Source organism: Carassius gibelio, chromosome B10 (assembly GCF_023724105.1).
Source record: "Carassius gibelio isolate Cgi1373 ecotype wild population from Czech Republic chromosome B10, carGib1.2-hapl.c, whole genome shotgun sequence".
NCBI classification, from domain to species: Eukaryota; Metazoa; Chordata; class Actinopteri; order Cypriniformes; family Cyprinidae; genus Carassius; species Carassius gibelio.
Window position 1 is genome coordinate 21,668,312 of NC_068405.1, and position 17,994 is coordinate 21,686,305.

The 17,994-nt window shown below is 35.1% G+C and overlaps 1 protein-coding gene across 1 annotated transcript; it reads right to left on the reverse strand.

Moving 5' to 3' along the window:
• Positions 1 to 14,989: 14,989 nt before the first annotated feature.
• LOC127966047 (centrin-3) lies at positions 14,990 to 17,860 on the reverse strand. Its single transcript, XM_052566869.1, has 5 exons — positions 17,582 to 17,860; positions 17,068 to 17,203; positions 16,572 to 16,686; positions 15,738 to 15,929; positions 14,990 to 15,407 (listed from the first exon to the last, which is right to left on the reverse strand). Exons 1-5 carry the CDS (start codon positions 17,596 to 17,598, stop codon positions 15,364 to 15,366), a joined length of 504 nt encoding a protein of 167 aa, XP_052422829.1. The 5' UTR covers positions 17,599 to 17,860; the 3' UTR covers positions 14,990 to 15,363.
• Positions 17,861 to 17,994: the final 134 nt, after the last annotated feature.

Genomic DNA, 17,994 nt, shown 5'->3' on the forward strand with positions numbered 1-17,994 from the left:
TACTGCAGGGAAAATGGATTTCCATCGGTCTTAATTAGCACACAAGTCACCTTTTTAGGAAATCACTGACATTGCCCGGATGAATCGGTGGGTGTGGGACACTACGTGATGTCTGGCCATCCTGTACTGGAGCCATTGCCCAGGGCCTGAGGGATCACAGCTAGGGGTCGCGGCCCCTGATGACCCCTAGATGATGGGCAGGACTCCATCCGTGAGGCCACATGACAGCAGGAAGTACTAGCTAATGTGGTTCTGATTAGAGGCCTTATCTTCAGCCCCCGATTAATGGTTCAATTATCTGACGGGAAGAAACGAACCTCAGACAAAAGTGTAAAAGGAATAGTTCCCACAGAAAATAAAAATTCTGTCACCATTTTCAAAGCTGAATTTAATTCTACCACGGAACATGAAGTGAATTTTGGAAGAATATTCCGACTTCTTATTTGCATGAAAATTATAGTAAATGACCTCTAAAATGACATGAAAGTGTCCTAAAAGTTCATACGTATGGAATTAGGCAGCTAGGATTTTCTGAAAGAGAAACTGAATCACTAAGATGAGTTAAATTATTACAAACAGACTATTTAGACAATTACTGAACATATATTATCAAATAAAGGGAAGGACCCCATAAAGATTGCACACTGTAGAAATACCGTACATTGTAAAAAAAAAAAAAAAAAAGAAGAAAAAAAAAAAAGAAATTTATGGTAATAACCCAGCAGCTACGGTTGCCAGAAGTTTAACAAGAAATATGGCAGAAAAATTAAATTTACAGTAAATTAAAGGATACTATTTTATTAACTGAAATAATGCTACTATATCAAATTACTAACTTAATAATCAAATATTTCACTTCTGAAAATTGTACATTAAACAGTATTTTATTGTAAAATTAAATTAAGTGTCCCATTAGAGCTAATACCGGTTTTATAGTAAGGAAACTTTTAATCAGTTAACAGGTTTTTGCGATTTCAATAATATATTTTTTGTATACTTAATTACAATAATTACAGTCATATTTGTCACCTAACAATTTATTCGGAAACCAAAGGTATCTGGATAGTAGAGGTTTAGTGATAAACATGACCACAAGCATGGAGCACTGTATTTTGTATCCAACAGCTGTTTAAAGCATGCAGTTTTATCATTTATTGTCAAAACCTGTTTTCAGTGCTAATTTTCAGCATGCAGCTTCTGTTGAGAATCTGTGATAACGGTGCATGATGGGAACTGGCAGGCACTAATATCTCTGCACTTAGGGGCTTGTCTCTGCTGTTCAGTGGATTGAGTTACTGTGAAAGCCATGATGGAGTGTAAAGTAATCTCCTGCTGTGGAGCTGCCGCGCATGCCTGGGGTCTGTCGCATGTTTCTGAGATTCCTTATCTGCTGTGAGGGGCTTCACCTGCTGCGCTGAGATGCCCTGGAGACTTCAACACAGCTCGCCAGCATTTCCCAGACAACATCCAACCTCAACATACACTCTTTATTGGTTTTGATGGTTCCATAAAGAACCTTCAACATCAACGGTACCTTTGGAAAAAAATGTTTTATGAATTATTCACTGAAAGGTTATTTGGGGAACCTAAAATGGTTCTTTTATGGCTTTTGATCCTTTATTTATCGCCATCTTTGGATCCATGAAGAACCTTTAACATCCATGGAAACTTTCCATTGGCCGAAAGGTTCTTTACAGTGGAATAAGTTTCTTTAGATGTTCCTCACACTAAGAAAAAATGATTCTTTTAAGAACCGTTCACTCAGAGGTTCTTTGCAGAACCCAAAGTGGTTCTCTATGTTCACTTTTAAAAATAAAGGTTCTATAGTGGTATCTACAGTTCCATTAAAAACTTTACTATCCACTGAACTTCATTGTACAAACTGTTCTTTAAACTAAAAAAGTATTCTGCAGATTATTAAAATGTTCTTCACGATATATTTATTTTAAAAAAATCTGTTTTCTGAAAGGTTTTTTGGAGCATCATCTTATAGCATCACCTTTTGGAACCTTTATTCTAAAAGGTGAGTATTTTTGCCAAAATTCTCTTTTAGATCCTTTATTTTTTTTAAGTTTAAGGGGAAAAAAATTTATTTTAAGAACTTATCAATGAAACCAAAAATGGTTCTTCTATGGATCTCCTTCTGCAAGCTTTATTTTTAATACAGCATGCATCCACAATTACATTTTAAAAATAATAATTCTGTAGATCCTGTCCAAATGATCTGAATATTTAAGCTTTGGAACTTCTCCACAACATCTGCTGATTTCTTTGCTGTAGAGAACAAACGGAACCACATTTGCCCGACATCATACTGGAACACATCACACAAGGTACGTATGGTTTGTTTCGCTCATGTGTATGAGTCTCAGTTTCAAAAGAGGAAGGATTCTTTTCCACCACAATCCAAAGAAGCAGCGCACAAATGAATGGAGCCGTGCCACGGTGTGGAAAAGATGCATGTCCAGCCTCATGCTTCACGTCAGGGCCTCCGCCAAAGAAAACTGTGGTCGGAAGAATCCTTTAATAGTGCCTGATCTGTGTCACCTGAGACTGGAATCATCCAAAACAAAGAAACCACACAGCCACAGTCATCGACGTGGATATTTGCAGCAGCCAAGCCTCTCTAATGAACGACTCCCACCGCAGACCACTCTGAGCGGCCCCCGCCGCATCACAATCTGACCTACTTTCATATTTAGACGTCTGCGCTCCGGACAGGTCACAATCTAGACGGTTATGACAAATGCACTGTGGTTTTCTCACAGTTTCTTAGATTACAGTTTGCAGTTTCCCTTATTTATCTCCATCATGACCGTCATGTGACAGCCGAGCGCATGAAAACGACTCACACATCCAAGGAAACAGTGACAGAATGTTCCAACTGTGTGAGTGATGCAATCTAACGGTGACAAAGTCTGTCCAGAACATTTCCCGTTCTGCCATCCACAGGATACTGAGTGTTTGTCTTGATAGCATTAGCAGGTTTTTCATAACTGAAACAATATTAAAGGTATTAAAGGAATAGTTTACCTTTACTCACCTCTTATTGTTCCAAACCTTATGCCATTTTGAACAAACATTATTTTCGTTATTTATTTATAATTCATACAGGCTACTATTTTAGTTTTGATTAATATTTTTAATTAACTTTAAAATTCTTGGCTGTTTTATGATGTGCTTTTTGTCTTTTTTTATTTAAAATGTTACTTTTTAGATTTCATTTATTTTATTTCAGTTTTAGTTTTCATTTATTTTATTTGAATGTATTAATTGTAGTGTTAACTCATGTTAGCTCAAACTAAATTAAAGTTAGAAATGCTGCCTTGCTGAATAAGTTAATATTTTTTCATCTAATAATTATATTTTATTCCATTTGAATAACAAAAATGTTTATTTATTTTGCTTTGTTTTCGTTTTTTTTTTTTTTTTTTTTTGCAGTTATAAAACTGATTGTATGGACCAAAATATGGTCCATCTGCAAACACCTTGTATTAATATTATATAGTATATATTATATATTAACAAACTAAAATTCAAAAACCTACCAATATGAAAAAGTTAAGTGTTTAGAGAAGTAGTTAGAGAAGAATGATTTCAAAACAATTATTATTTTTGCAATAATAATAAAAATAACCCTGATTATATGAACACACAAAAATGAAAATGAAAAATTTTCAATTCCAACTGTCTCTTTAATAATAATAATAATAAAAAATAAAACAATTAATACAATTAATATTAAATGAAAATTACAATACCTTCCAATAAAACAAGGGGGAACATTTAGGAAAACAATTATTATTTTTGCAATAATTAAAATAATTATCGTTAAAACATTTCCTCTTCAAATGTCAATATATTATATTGAATGGATTAATACCGCATCAATATTAACAATATAAAATTCTGTGGAATTCTGATAAGCAGTTAATTGTTTAATAACTGTATAGTTGATATTAAAATTCAATGCTATTTTATATGAATACATTAAAAATAAAAAATAAATCATATAATATCTGATAACCAATATTGTACCGATATGTTATGCATCCTTGCTTTTAATTCTACAGAGCACACAAAAATAAAACCAACATAACACATATTATACGAGCCACAGAAAGTTGTGCTTTTCAAATCTGCCAAGAATAAGGCAGTTGTCATTTGGTGTTTTCACCAAACCTCTGCTTCTTCCAGTTCAGACCAACTGTTGGCAAAGAGACAGACAGCACACAGACGTGGGAAAGGCTGGTTAGCATCACGCAGGAGCAGGGCGTCCCATTAGAAAGACCACACAGGGCTCCAGACACTTCTCCAGCGAGATAGATGCTATCAGAGTGAGTGACAGGTGCTGGTTTTTTGTCCCATCTCATTCTCTGATAGTGTAGATGAACAAGCCTCCTGACACGTTCCAACTGTTTATCATCCGACGACTTGATTTCCTCTTACAGAGAACAGATGGCTTCCTTAACGGCTCTGTGCTCGTCTGTTTCGTCTTTAGTTCTCAGCATGTCTCAGCACAGACGTTTTCATGAGATCTGTGCCAGCGTTAGATTCATCCTATTAAAGCCAAAATTGGGAAATTAGCACTTTCAATACCGTTAAAAATACATATTGATGCGACACGGTGGGAAAGAATATATAAAACAGTTTTATATCAAAGGCATATTAAGTACCAATATCCAGTGACTGCGACTGCTATATTGTTCCTAGCAATAATTTTGATCAAACAATGAAACATATGTATATCAAAGCACTGATGTAATTTTGGCCGCATCTGAAATAGTCATACCATTGAGATATCCTAAAAAGTTTAAGTAAATATGCTAGAAAACTTTCAAGGATGTACATTTAATACATGAAATGAGTAAGAACGTATAATTTAGCCAACATGTTTATACGTGCATGCAGCGAAGGACAACATATGACAGACATTTTCCATTGTCCTTATGTCAGCTAGCATTTGTCAAACTGCATTCACAGTTCCTCTGAAAGACTTAAGCTAATTCCAACGTCAGTCCGTTATTAAGTTTATACTGTCCTCAGCTGTCTGCAGTGCAGTCATGTAAGAATGCTTGCAAGAACAGGCTAGCATGTCAGCGATGTGAAGCAGGACTTTGAAGTGTCAGCCTGGGTCAACAGAAACAACAGGTACAGTAGTAACAAACCTCAGAAACAGAAACATATTTTAAAGCATTCTAAAGCATTTATTAATCTTTTTTTATGTCAGATAATAAAAATAAGGATTAATGTTAGTTTACTGTGAATTAACTAACAACATTTGACATGTATTAAATTATTTGTAAAATTATTATTTATAAAAAAATATTTTTAAATGTAGAAATTAAATCAAACTATTATCATTAAATTACTGTTATGATTAAAAACTGCTATACAATATTATTTTTATTATTTCAATAAGTACTTATTTAAGCTAAACTACATGAAAACAACAAAGGCTGTCTTGGTAAGATAAGTTAAAGCTTTATATATATATATATATATATATATATATATATATAATATAATAAATTAATTTTTATTGTGTATTACTTGCCATTTCTTTGTAATTAGTTGTAAAATTTACTAACAATTCCTGAGACAAAATCATTTCAACACAGTAAAATCTTATTTGAAAAATCCTTAACCCTAACTTTAACAAACTGTTTCTAAACAATTGCAGCTGATATTCGCACAGATATGGTTTGGCGCCTTTAAACACTTGAAGCGGAGAGTGAAACCTGCTCCGTACATCTTTTGGAGAGCAGGCGACAGTCACTGGCGTGTCAAAGGGTAAAGTGTTCACATATGGTCACATAGCTGGGCTAATGGCTGACAGGCCTCAGCGAGGGCATTAAAGTGACCCTGCCCCAGGACAACACGGACCAATGCTCAGTAAACAGGGATGCAGGAATCTGTAAACACACAATTAGCCATTAACAATGCACTACTTCCTCCTGCATTCACATTTAACATCTTGACCACAATAAAGGGCTTTGAAAGACACTTAATATTCAGTATTATCATGGATTTGACTGCACTGACCAAACTCATTTGAGTGTTTTTCCTCTTTATTACCAGGAAGCTTCTTTGAAAGAATCTCTGTTGTTTAAAGCGCAACATAAATAAAGGTGAATTTAGGTTCTTCTTTGTAATAATCTAAAAGCCAGTGGAAAAAAATCCTATTGTTTTCTCGTTGAGGAAACCAGGGTTTTGCGAACTGGTTTGGCCTGTGTCATCACTGCTGAAGTACTCTGTATTCAAGAGGTAAATAATGCTCATGGCCTGAAGTTGCATTGGAAAATCCAACATAACGATGGAAGAACGAGGTCTGCAGCTCCATGTGTTGCTAAACAATCTTTAGTTGCTGAGCAACCCAACCAAAAGTTTTGACGTTTTCGGTTGTCAGTTGAGTTTATTCAAGTCATCTCAAATGTAGCAAAGGCTAACAAACCTGTGGGAAACCCGTCACATATCTGACAGTGTGAGAAGGTTAGCGAAGCAGACAGTTACGATTGACTTTATCTCTATTGAGTGTTTACAATAGATAAGTTTTGCCATCAGACGGCCAGAGCATTCAGATAGAAAGCCTGGACACATCTTGAGATTGTTAACAAATAGACTGCTTCAGACAGATAAGCTCAACAGAGATTCAGTCACATATTAGACTATTTGAATGTGCTATAGTGAGGGCTTTGTTTGCTTTGAGACCCAAGCGTGACCATATCAAAATCAGCTCGTGTCATCAAGCTTGGCCTGAATTCGTTTTTTGTCATCAGCGTGCAATATTTGTTTTCTATTTAACTGTTAACTATTTAAACCTCTGTCATGGTAAGGGCAAGATTTGAATCATTCAAATACGTTTGTACAGTATGTGTTGGGTGAAGGGAGGCAGACACAGACAGGTTTTTATATGCGATGGAACATTTTAATTTTGAGGCGTCGCGGCCTGACGTACAGTATTTTCTTTTGTTTTGCATGTTCCACTCTAAAATTGGAAGTCAAAGAATAAGTAATTATCCCTCTAAATTGAGCCATTTCGCGTAATTATTTCTTGGAATGTAATGTTTTACTGAGCGGCAAAGAACATTGAAACTTGCCGTTTGTGTCGCTTAATGGCTTTTCCCATCAGCTCCAGACTGCGCTGGTTAATTTGGGAAGAGGTCCTGTTCCCTCCCAGAGCACAATTTAATGATGGATAGCAGCATCCAGCTGACAGAAGCCATGCTTATTTATATATTTAATATTTATTATTGTATTTTTCCTTTCTGGATTTGTGGTTGTATACAATTGATACGGATGAATAAAGAACAGAGGGTATGTATAAATATAGAATACATCAATTGTTTATTAAATATAACATGATATATTCCTATATGTATATGTGTATGTATATATATATATATATATATATATATATATATGCATACATACATACACATATACATACATACATACACATATATATACATACATACACATATATATATATATATATATATATAACATTATATATTAGAATTTCAATATTGTATATATTTATCATTTAGTTTTTATATTGATAATTTATGTACAATGTGTGAGAATTATTTGAATATAAAAATTATTTTTTATTTATATATTATACGTAAATCCAAAACAGCATCACATTTACAGAACTTCAACCTTTGTGTTGCAACTCTAGTCAGTGTTTGTAGTCTATATACAAATGTGATTCTTAAGTTTGATCCATAAAATTTTAATTCTACACTTACCAGTCAGCACTTTACTAAAATAAACTATTGTGTTTTTATTAATCTTTCTGTGGCTGTCTGGAGTTTATTTTCCTCAAAAGAGAGAGTGCTTAATTCTTTGTTGATCCCTGAATGACCAAATCAGCCACATGAGGGTGAAGAGAATTATGAGCTGTCTTATGGTGCGAGTTAGATACTCCTTTGTTTACAACTGAATGGTTAGCAGTGTGCAAATGGGAAATTTATGTACAGCCTCGGGCAATGGAGATTTTTTTCCAGTGCTGCGTCAGTGAGCTGATCTTTGCATTCCACGTCTTATCCGTAAATCTTTACATAGCCGTAAACCACAACCCAGAGCCTGTACGGCACGATCGTGACCACGCTTCACATGTTAGGACCCTTGTTCTGCGGGACACATGGATCTGAATAAAGGGTGACCTCTACTGAAAGACTGCATGACTGACATCACTCAACAATGCAAGGTCAAAGGTCAAACTGGAGTGATATACAGTGACCCCAAAAAGTATTTGGACACTTAAGACATATTACATATAAATGGCATTGCGTTATATAATATCAAATCAAGTGCATTTGCAAGGAAAAGCTGAAAGCAAAACTAATTTTTGCATTTCCGTAGTGACTTAAGCAACAGGTCAAATGTTCCACTAAAGCAATACTTCCAAAAAAAAAAAAAAAAAAAAAAAAAAAAAAAAAAAAAAAAAAACAGAGGTTAAATGAATGTATATTGTGAAATGTTACACTTAAAATAAATGTAAAATTCAAAAGTTTCAAAATAAATTAATAGATTTATCCAGCAAAGATGCTTTAAATTAAAGTAAATAAAAGTTATATCCATTTGTAATGTAACAATGTTACATAATTAAACAAATATATCTTGTTTTTTTTTCTTTCATTTCTTAAGCTTGTTTCTGCCACAGGATAAAACTTTTTAATCATAATTAATTTTTTCTCACAATACAGACGTTAACTTGCAATTGAATAGTCTGAATGACATAAAAAAAAGAAACAATTATTCCATAGCAGGAAAAAAAAAACTTATTTGCGAGTAAACTCATTTGCAATCAAAGACAGAATTCTGGGTTGAATATATATATATATATTTTTTTTTTTATATATCCCGTGGTAAACACTCTATTCAAAGAATCCTGAAAAAATATATATGACAAAAAAAACAATTAATAACAACATTAATAATAAGAAATGTCTCTTGAGCATCCATCAAATCAGCATATTAGAATGGTTTCTGAAGAATCATGTGACATCAAGACTGGAGTAATGATGCACGAAAATTCTGATTTGTATCACAGTAATAAATTACATTTTAAAATATATTCAAACAGAAAACAATTATTTTAAATCATAAAAATATTTCACAATATTACTTTTCTCTGGATTTTTGATCAAATAAATGCAGCTCTGGTAAGCAAAACAGACTTTTTAAAACATTTAAAACTTTTGAAAGAAACTAAAGTACTTTTGGGGTCATTGTGTTCACATTCAATTCTGCAGGTCATCTAGGCTTATAATGCAAAACAAAACGATTCTGATCGTCTTTAAAACACCCATTTCAGCTAGAGTAGCCAAATTTCCATCATCAGTAGAGTAGATTTAGTGGAACAGATTCCACGTCGGCTGTTCTGGAATTGCAGACAATAGCATGGCAGGGTTCATGCTAGTTACTGCACTCCAAAAGCCCCATTTCCCATTTCCCCAGTGGGAGTGTTGTTATTCTGCCTATGGGACGGCTGCCTTTTCTGCAGCTGAAAGTTTGTGAAACAGAGCCCACTCCTTTGGCTCCTCACAGCAAGACACTCTATAGTGGGCGGCGATTGTTCTCAAGACAATATGTCTTTTTAAAGGGTGCCACCGCGATGGTAAGTATATATATGAAATATTGTTATCCTGGCTCAGAGAAATCAGAGCGGTCAGGCTGTCTAACCACAGTCACGCAGTGGCGCCACAATCCCGTGGACAGCTTCCACGCTTGTGCCGCTCGCTGGCATCTAAAGTACAAACTTCAGCAATTATACACCAATTAAACACCAATTATCTGTTCTATAACAATCATTTTGCCATTCTCAACAAGACTTTTCACAGCAGAAAACTGGTTCCTCAAAAGGGACAAAAAAAAAAAAAAAAAAAAAAAAAAAAAAGAGATGATACATTTTTAGAAATGACTAGTCAGTTTCTTGTTCACAGCCCATTTGGCTTAAAAAAAATATATGAAAATCTTAAGTTATATTTTTGTTTATTGTATTTTTCCTTCAATATATTTTACACATACATACACATAATAAATTTATATATATGTATGTGTATATATATTATATATATAGCGCTTATATTTATTCATGTAATTTTTTTAACAATGTAAATTAATAACTTAATTTTATTTAAATTGTTATATTTTATATTAAAATTAAAACACTAAGACAAACAGACCTATATATTTTAAGTATATAATTAATATATAGTTTGCTGTAATTTTAATATTATATTAAATAACTTTTGAATATATAGTATGTATTAGTTAGAATTTTATATTTGTATGTAATAAACAGTATAAATAAGCAACATTACATCCATTATATAATAAATATAAAAAATAAATAATATTATATAAATTAATGTTATATTTAATATAATTGATGTAACACGTACTGTATATTAAACAACTATATATCAATTATATAACAATCTAAAATTACATGAATATTAAACTTAAAAATAAAATAAGCATTTTAACATTTCTGAGTTAAAAATGTTAAAATATAAAGTATTAAAATCTAAGCTAGGATCTTGAATTAATTGGATTGTGGATGTACAAAAAAAGTCACCCAACATGGAAAGTTGTTTTTAGAGGGAGAGCAAGTGAAAGATTATGAAGACAAACATATTTTTCCCTGTGGAATAACATGCAGAATGGTTCACAATAAGAGCAGGAATGCACATTAAGAGGGTCAGTCTGGTGTGCACTATTTTTGGCTTGAATACACATTTCTTGGCCTCAAACGGGTAGCGAACATTTTCAGTCCAACAGTCCAAACACACAATATTAAATTGGGTCAGCTGCCCTGCTTAAACACGACATCTTTCAAACCCCAAACTGCTGCTGTGCCCCTGTTTTTCACATCAAGGCTTCCCCGTTCAGACCCCACCAGACCAGCAGCACCCGAACACAAACCACATGAGGGAGCGGGACCGTCCTGTAACCAGGAAGAACAGAGAGGCTGTTTATTTCTGGTGCATCTCTTCTCAATGACTCACACACTGGCTGGAAAAGCGGTCCAGTCTCCAACAGCTGAGCATGTGCCAGCTCCAAAGGCATATAACTTGTGCCCCTTCACCCCCGTCTCAATCGCAACGCTCGTCATCTGCCTATTTTCTCCCACCTTTAATCCCCCAGTAATCATCAGATGCAGCGTTTTACAATCAACATTGGATCTGACCTTGAGCAGGTTTAGTAAAGGCCAGACACATTAGTGGATGGGTACGAGACCGGGCCAGGGAGGGAGAGATTACATAGAAGTGGGCGGCTTTCAGCTTCACTGTACTCCACACACACATTCGTTTTCCCTATTATAAAAGACATCGGGTCCAAACAAGCACTGCTCATTCAAAGCCTAAAATGCAAAACAAATCTGCATTAATAGTAATTATTATTATTAGTATTATTCCAAATATCTAGCTACTGGCAGTGAAATGTTTGAAATATGTTATTTTTATGTTTATGGAACAAGAAAAATTCAAGCTATTTACTAAAGCTGTCATACGATTAATCGGGATGAATTGCATTCAAAAAAGGTTTTTGTTTACATAATATATGCATTTGTAGTGTGTATATTTATTATGTATATATAAGTCAATATTTCACAAATATTTTTTCTTAAATACATACATTCGCGTGTTTGCATTTATATCTACATAATAAATATACACAGTATACACACATGTATTACGCAAACAAAAACTTATTTTGGACACGATTAATCGTGAATAATCGGTTGACAGCACAACAATTGCCCCATTTTGGACATCGCATTCAAATCGTCAAATAAGTAGACATTCAAAGACCTGAAACTGAGTCTATGCTCATTATCGAACAACATAAACCTGGTTGTTGATTATCTTATTGCCTTTTATGTAGCCTGTCATAGGTGCTAATGAGCAGCGCGCCTGGAAAAACTCTAGGGTTTCAACTCCTGCCAGCCAACATAAGACTGTATTCCCTCAACAACCAAACCATCCAACTACCAAGAGTGAAGATGTAGCTGTGACAGTCTCACAGATTCCCAGTGAAGTCAGCTCTCGAAGCCCCCGTGGGCAAAGCCGAGTTCGTGGGAACGGCTGAGGTGACAGATCCCGGCATCTCTTCCCACAGAGCTCAGGGACAGAAGACATCCCTTATCCTGACCTACAGACTCTTAGACATGATGAGCTGCTATCGGCAATCACGTGACCCTCTGTGGACCAATCAGAGCCAGAGAAAACCCTTAAACACTGGAGGTCACGGAAAACCTCGCCCTGAGCTCCAGATTTACTTGCTCAGCAGAATACAAGCATCACATAACAAGGAAGACGGACATCACCGGGCCAAAATCTCGCCCTCAAAAATGCAGTTTTATATTTACTGGAGAAATTGATGCTGCTTCCAAAACGCATGAGCTTGTGTTCGAGCGATAGTAATTGGATCGTATACGCTCTATAAATAAACTTAAAATGGATGGATACGCCAGTCTTTTTAACAAACGCTTCTCTCCAAGTTTAAATTACCATGTGTGGGGGAAACGTCTTAGAAGGTTTTGAAATTTGTACGAGTAGGCCATGATCGTGTGGCTTCGACTTAAGATACAGCAAAGTTAAATATGCTCCAAATTACAGTCGTTATAGGACCCTCAAAGCCAAAATTAGAGGGCAAACGCCTAGGCGGTACTATTGACTTCTTTATTGACTGACTGCTCTGTATAATTAGCAAAGCAAACTAATCCATCTGAAAGCATTATACCGCGAATCAGATGTCGTCTCACGATGGTCAGCTGATCTACGATCAACCTGTAGTTTTGACACAAGAGGACGTTGATGTCCGCCTGTGGTCCACTCAGGGTTTTTGGAAACATTCATCTGACAGAGAATCCTGTCTCTGGAGACTCTTTGGACAACTGAGAAGGAAGCCATTACTGCTACTACGGCCTGACGGTAATGACAGAACAACCTTTAACCTTGCTTTCCCTCATCTAAAGCACGGCAATGATTTTGAGTGTATCGTATTACGACATTTGACCACATTTCGCCATCAGATGATTTCAGCTCTAAATGAACTTTAGTTACAGTTTTTGGTGCTATTTATAAACACTGGTCTTAAAATATCTCAGAATTGTTTTTTTCTATGCGTGATTTCAGGAACACTTTTGTGTGTGTGTGTATATATATATATATATATATATATATATATATATATATATATATATATATATACACACACACACACACACACACACACATCTACAATTATTCATTTTAACATTGTTCAAATAACTTATAGCAGTACTCCAGTACTATGACTACTTCTGAAGTCATATTTAAACTATATGTAAGGAATGAAAATCACTGAAAACCGTAGTTCATAAATCTCATTCATGCTTCTTTATATTCAACATTTATTAGTACATGAATACTTATTGTGCCTGGATTAATGTCCATTAACATAAGCAGGTTCTTGCTTCTCATAACTGATTGTGATGTTAGGGGTTTGAAAATCAATTGCAAGACTTAATTCTTAATTTTTTTTTTTAATATTTACAATGCTCCATGTTACATAGAAGAAAGTCATAAATGCTTTGTGGTGATTTTAGGGCAAGAAAATACTGACTTAATATGTTTTGGTAAACTATTACTTAAGTGCTATTAATGAAGCACTAATGAAGAATGCACTTATATTGTTTAATATTTCAATCCATTAAAAATATTAAAAACTTTTTTTTTTGTTAAAAAAAAAAAGTTAAAAAAATATATTTTTTTTCTATTGATAATACTGTAATGTGTGTGGGGGAAAAAATGATGCTTAATTGATTCATTTCCCCTGGAATGAATCAAACTTTGCTCATCTTTATGGCCTGATTTGTTGTTTTCAATGTATCAGGTGAAAAACAAAGCACACACAGGTTCATTTCCCGTGCTGATTTTGTGTGTAGGTGACTGTCCTTACCTCATGCAGCTCCACCTCTGCTTCCAGACAGACACACACTGACCAAATTATCCTCACAGTGGCACAGATACGCACGGAGTCATCGGTGTCAGCCTCTGCAGAGCTGCGCTCACATGTTTAATTTTGGATAGTGTTATAAGAGGTGTTACTCAACACATTCATCCATTTAAAACGTTCCTGTCATCTCACTGTCACATCATCTTGACAGCTGAATCGATCCCACATAGACCGACATCTGGCCCAGGATCAGGCCAAGGCACAGAACTTTAGAAGATGTCAAACCTTTCCAATGAACCTGAATGACTCTTTGAAAAAGTTTGAGTATCAGAGTTTGCTTCTCACTGACACGCAGTTGTGAACTAGCATTTATTTTAAGATTCGGTTTTCCTCATAAGGTTCGTTAAGTGATGGTTTTATAGTCACACCTTTGGTTGTTTAAGAAGTATTATTAAGGATGATATTTGAGTATTAAAAGTTTTGGTTTTCAGAACATAAATCTCTTTTCCTTGTACTATAATAACAACATTCAACTGCAGTCTTTCTGAAAAACCAATCAATACAACAGCAGAACAACTTTTCTTTGAATAATGTCTCCCTCTATTGGCCAAAACTGAGAAATCCCCTTTTAAACCAACCAAAATGTGCCATTAAACTACACTGAGGAAAAGGATCCATACATTTTTTTTTTATATAAACCTAATAAATAAAGTTAATCAGCAAAAAGAAATGTTTCAATGATACATCAATATTATTAAATTACGGACAAATTAAATTTATAATCCAAATAATTATACGATTGGCAGACATACTCTAGTATTGCTTTTGTGAAATAAAATATTTTGTATATATTACATATATTATTCATATATAATGGAACAAGTCATCCTTAATTTTTGAAAAATAATTGTAATCCTATACTGTTTCTGAACAACTGAGCTGCATTACCTGGAATCACTTTAGAACTGGATCCACTGAATAAACATGCTACAGCAGCATCATTTTGCTTTAGCAAAAAAAGAGACAAAAAAAATGATGTTTGCTTGTTTGTTTTTACTGAATATTTACAATAAATAGTACTTTGGAATGTTTTTTCAAATGTGAAATGAACAGCTACAGTACAAACTATTAATATCGAAGACATAACAAATTTGCCCTTTTAAAATACAAAGTATCCCTATAAAAAAATCTAACCAACCTAATCATGACCTGAAATGTTGTTCTTGTCCTTCATGTCCAGTTCAGTTCAAGTGTCTTTTCAGATTTTAGCACCAATCGAACCTACCGCTCCTTACATCTGAAATGTGGTTTACTGCTCGTGAATAAGATCAGTCTGTCAGATCGATTGGCTCTTCACAGCATGTGCGCAGCCAAACCTTCAGCACATTTCCTTTGAGTCACAGCTGCTCACGAGTCGCCGGTCATGATGGAGATGAACTCCTCTTGATTAACTGAAAGAGTCCAAGAACAAATGTGATCAATTAAATTCCCTTTGCTTTTAACCTACTTACTCACAGCACAGATAATTATTAATATTTCGTGGATTAAATTACATAGAGCTCTTCACAACGCCAAAGGACACACAAACAGCTTTCAAATCAGCCTTCATTTCCACTGTTCCCATTTTTGTTGGCTGCAATACATTAATTTGCTGTGCCTTAATTGAGAAAAGCACTTTGGGCCAACTGGGAAAAGCACAGTAATTACTTCCATTCATCAGAGGAAATATAAATAGCACTTTTTTTTTCTTCCTCTCCCTAGATAAAAAGAGAGCAACTTACTCTCTCCGTCCCCGTCAGTGTCAAATTCATCAATCATGGCTCGCAGGTCTTCATCGCTCATGTCTTCACCCAGCTCCCGAGCGACTCGCCGCAGGTTTCTCAGGCTTATCTTTCCCGTTTCGTCATCATCGAAAAGTTTAAACGCCTTCAGAATTTCCTCTTTTGGGTCTCGCTCCAATATCATGTCCGTCACTTTAAGAAAATTGTTATACTTGGTTTGAAGCACAAAAGTAAATCAATTTCAAGCAGTGATACTAGAAGCAGAAGATTTATCGGGCTACATATATTTGCAAATAAAGCAGTCTCCAGACGATGTGTTCAAAATCATCACTTCCAGGGAAACTGGTGCAACATAATTGAAATGAAAATGCTGCCTGTGGCTCTTTTTTCCTACATAAGATTTTTCTTGCATGCAGATGAAACGCTTACAAATTTGTTTGAAGGATGTTGTTGTGAAATGTAATCGTGTAAAAATTTAATTTTGCTGACAGACTTCAGCTCCGGCATTTCAGAATGATTAAAACAACATTTTGAGATGGTGTTCAATGTGATTGGTGGGCTGGTTTGTCCAGTTATCCAATCACATGATCTGTTGCAGCAAAGTCACATGAGTTTTGTATTGAGTATTGAGCAGTTTATTCAGTAAATGTGCTGCCATCATAGTTTATGCATGTTTTCTTAGTGGATAAAGAAAACACACTGCCTCAGTTGAGCTTATACATTTTTCAATGTGCATTTTATGATTTTATTCACATCTTGCATTTTCATCCCAAACGACACATGAATGGAAACACAGCGATAGCTAATATCATAAGAGTAATGAACTCAACTTACCCACTTCTTTGAAATCTTCAAAAGTTATTTTCCCAGTTCCTTCTCGGTCATAGTCTTTTAGGATCTTCAACACATCTACTTTCTTCACCTCAAAACCCAGAGCTCTCATCGCCACCTGGAACCCAAATTTTAAATATCAGATTTATTCTTGGTGTTTTTGCTTTATTATGATAGGACAGTTTTTAAACAGGAAGCGAAGAGTTTGTTTATCTATTAGACTAGTTACATTTCAACATTAAAGAGACAGTTGGCCCAAAAATTACAATTTGCAGGAATTTGCAGCCTGCTCATAAGCAGTGAAAATGTGAGTCCAAACAGTTGATAAAAGCATCACAATAATACATTACGGAAACGAAACACTAAGGTTTGGACTAGCCCAAATCTGTTCTGAGGAAGAAACTCTTGGGTGGCATGAGTGTGAGAAAACTTTTGAGTTTACTATTCCTTTAAAGACTTAAACCTTTAAACTGATGAATATTCACAGCTGTGTTTTTACCTTTAACTCATGATAATCTATTTCTTTATCCTTGTCTGTGTCGAAGAGCTCGAACGCCTCCTTGATTTCATCCTTCTGCTCCTCAGTAAGTTCTCTCCTTTTCTTCCTTTTAGTCTTATCAGCAGTTAGGTCAGTCCTGATAGCACAAGTATGGAAATAAATCACCTTATTCCTTCTGATCTTCTATTAGTTCATATACCATTCAATCGCAGGCCTAACGTTACACACTTGCTAACGTTACGTTACCTGCCTTCCTAGAAAGAATACTGAGGTCTCACAGAACATATCACGCTCAGAATTGCAGGTGACTTGACAGTTTACGTTTAAATATGTCAAATTTATAGCAACAAAGTGAAGTTAATGCATGGTACTCTTTGTTTTTAAGGCAATGTGAGTTATCGTTGCTATCAATAATAAAAATACACTAGCAACTGTTCACATGCACCGGCTAGTTAACAGTCCACACACTAACAGCTGGTCTCTAAATGAACTCGACCAAACACGTCATAATTACCTCAGAGACAAGCTCATTTTTGCAGTTTGGCAATAAAAAACTGATAATAAAAACACAAAACCGACCAACAAGATTAAAGTTCGGCTTCAACAGTCCTGCTAATCAGCTAGTCCCTGGACACAGTCGCCAAGCGCAGCGCGTTGCTACTTGATTGTCAAGGAAACGTTTCCGATTGGCTGCGAAGGTCTGAGCGTCAGGACAAAGGTACTTGTGATTGGTTATTTGGAAACAGCCTTGCGTTTGAGCCTACTTGATTGGCGGGCTGGGCTGGCAATGGCTAGGTTGATGGCGGTGACCATAGATATATAAATACCTAGACGCCTCATTGGCCGCTTTGAGCCTTTGCCGCGATACGTCAACGCGTCCCCCATGTTAGTGAGGGCAAGACTGCCTTAAAACAAATGAAAGTAAAC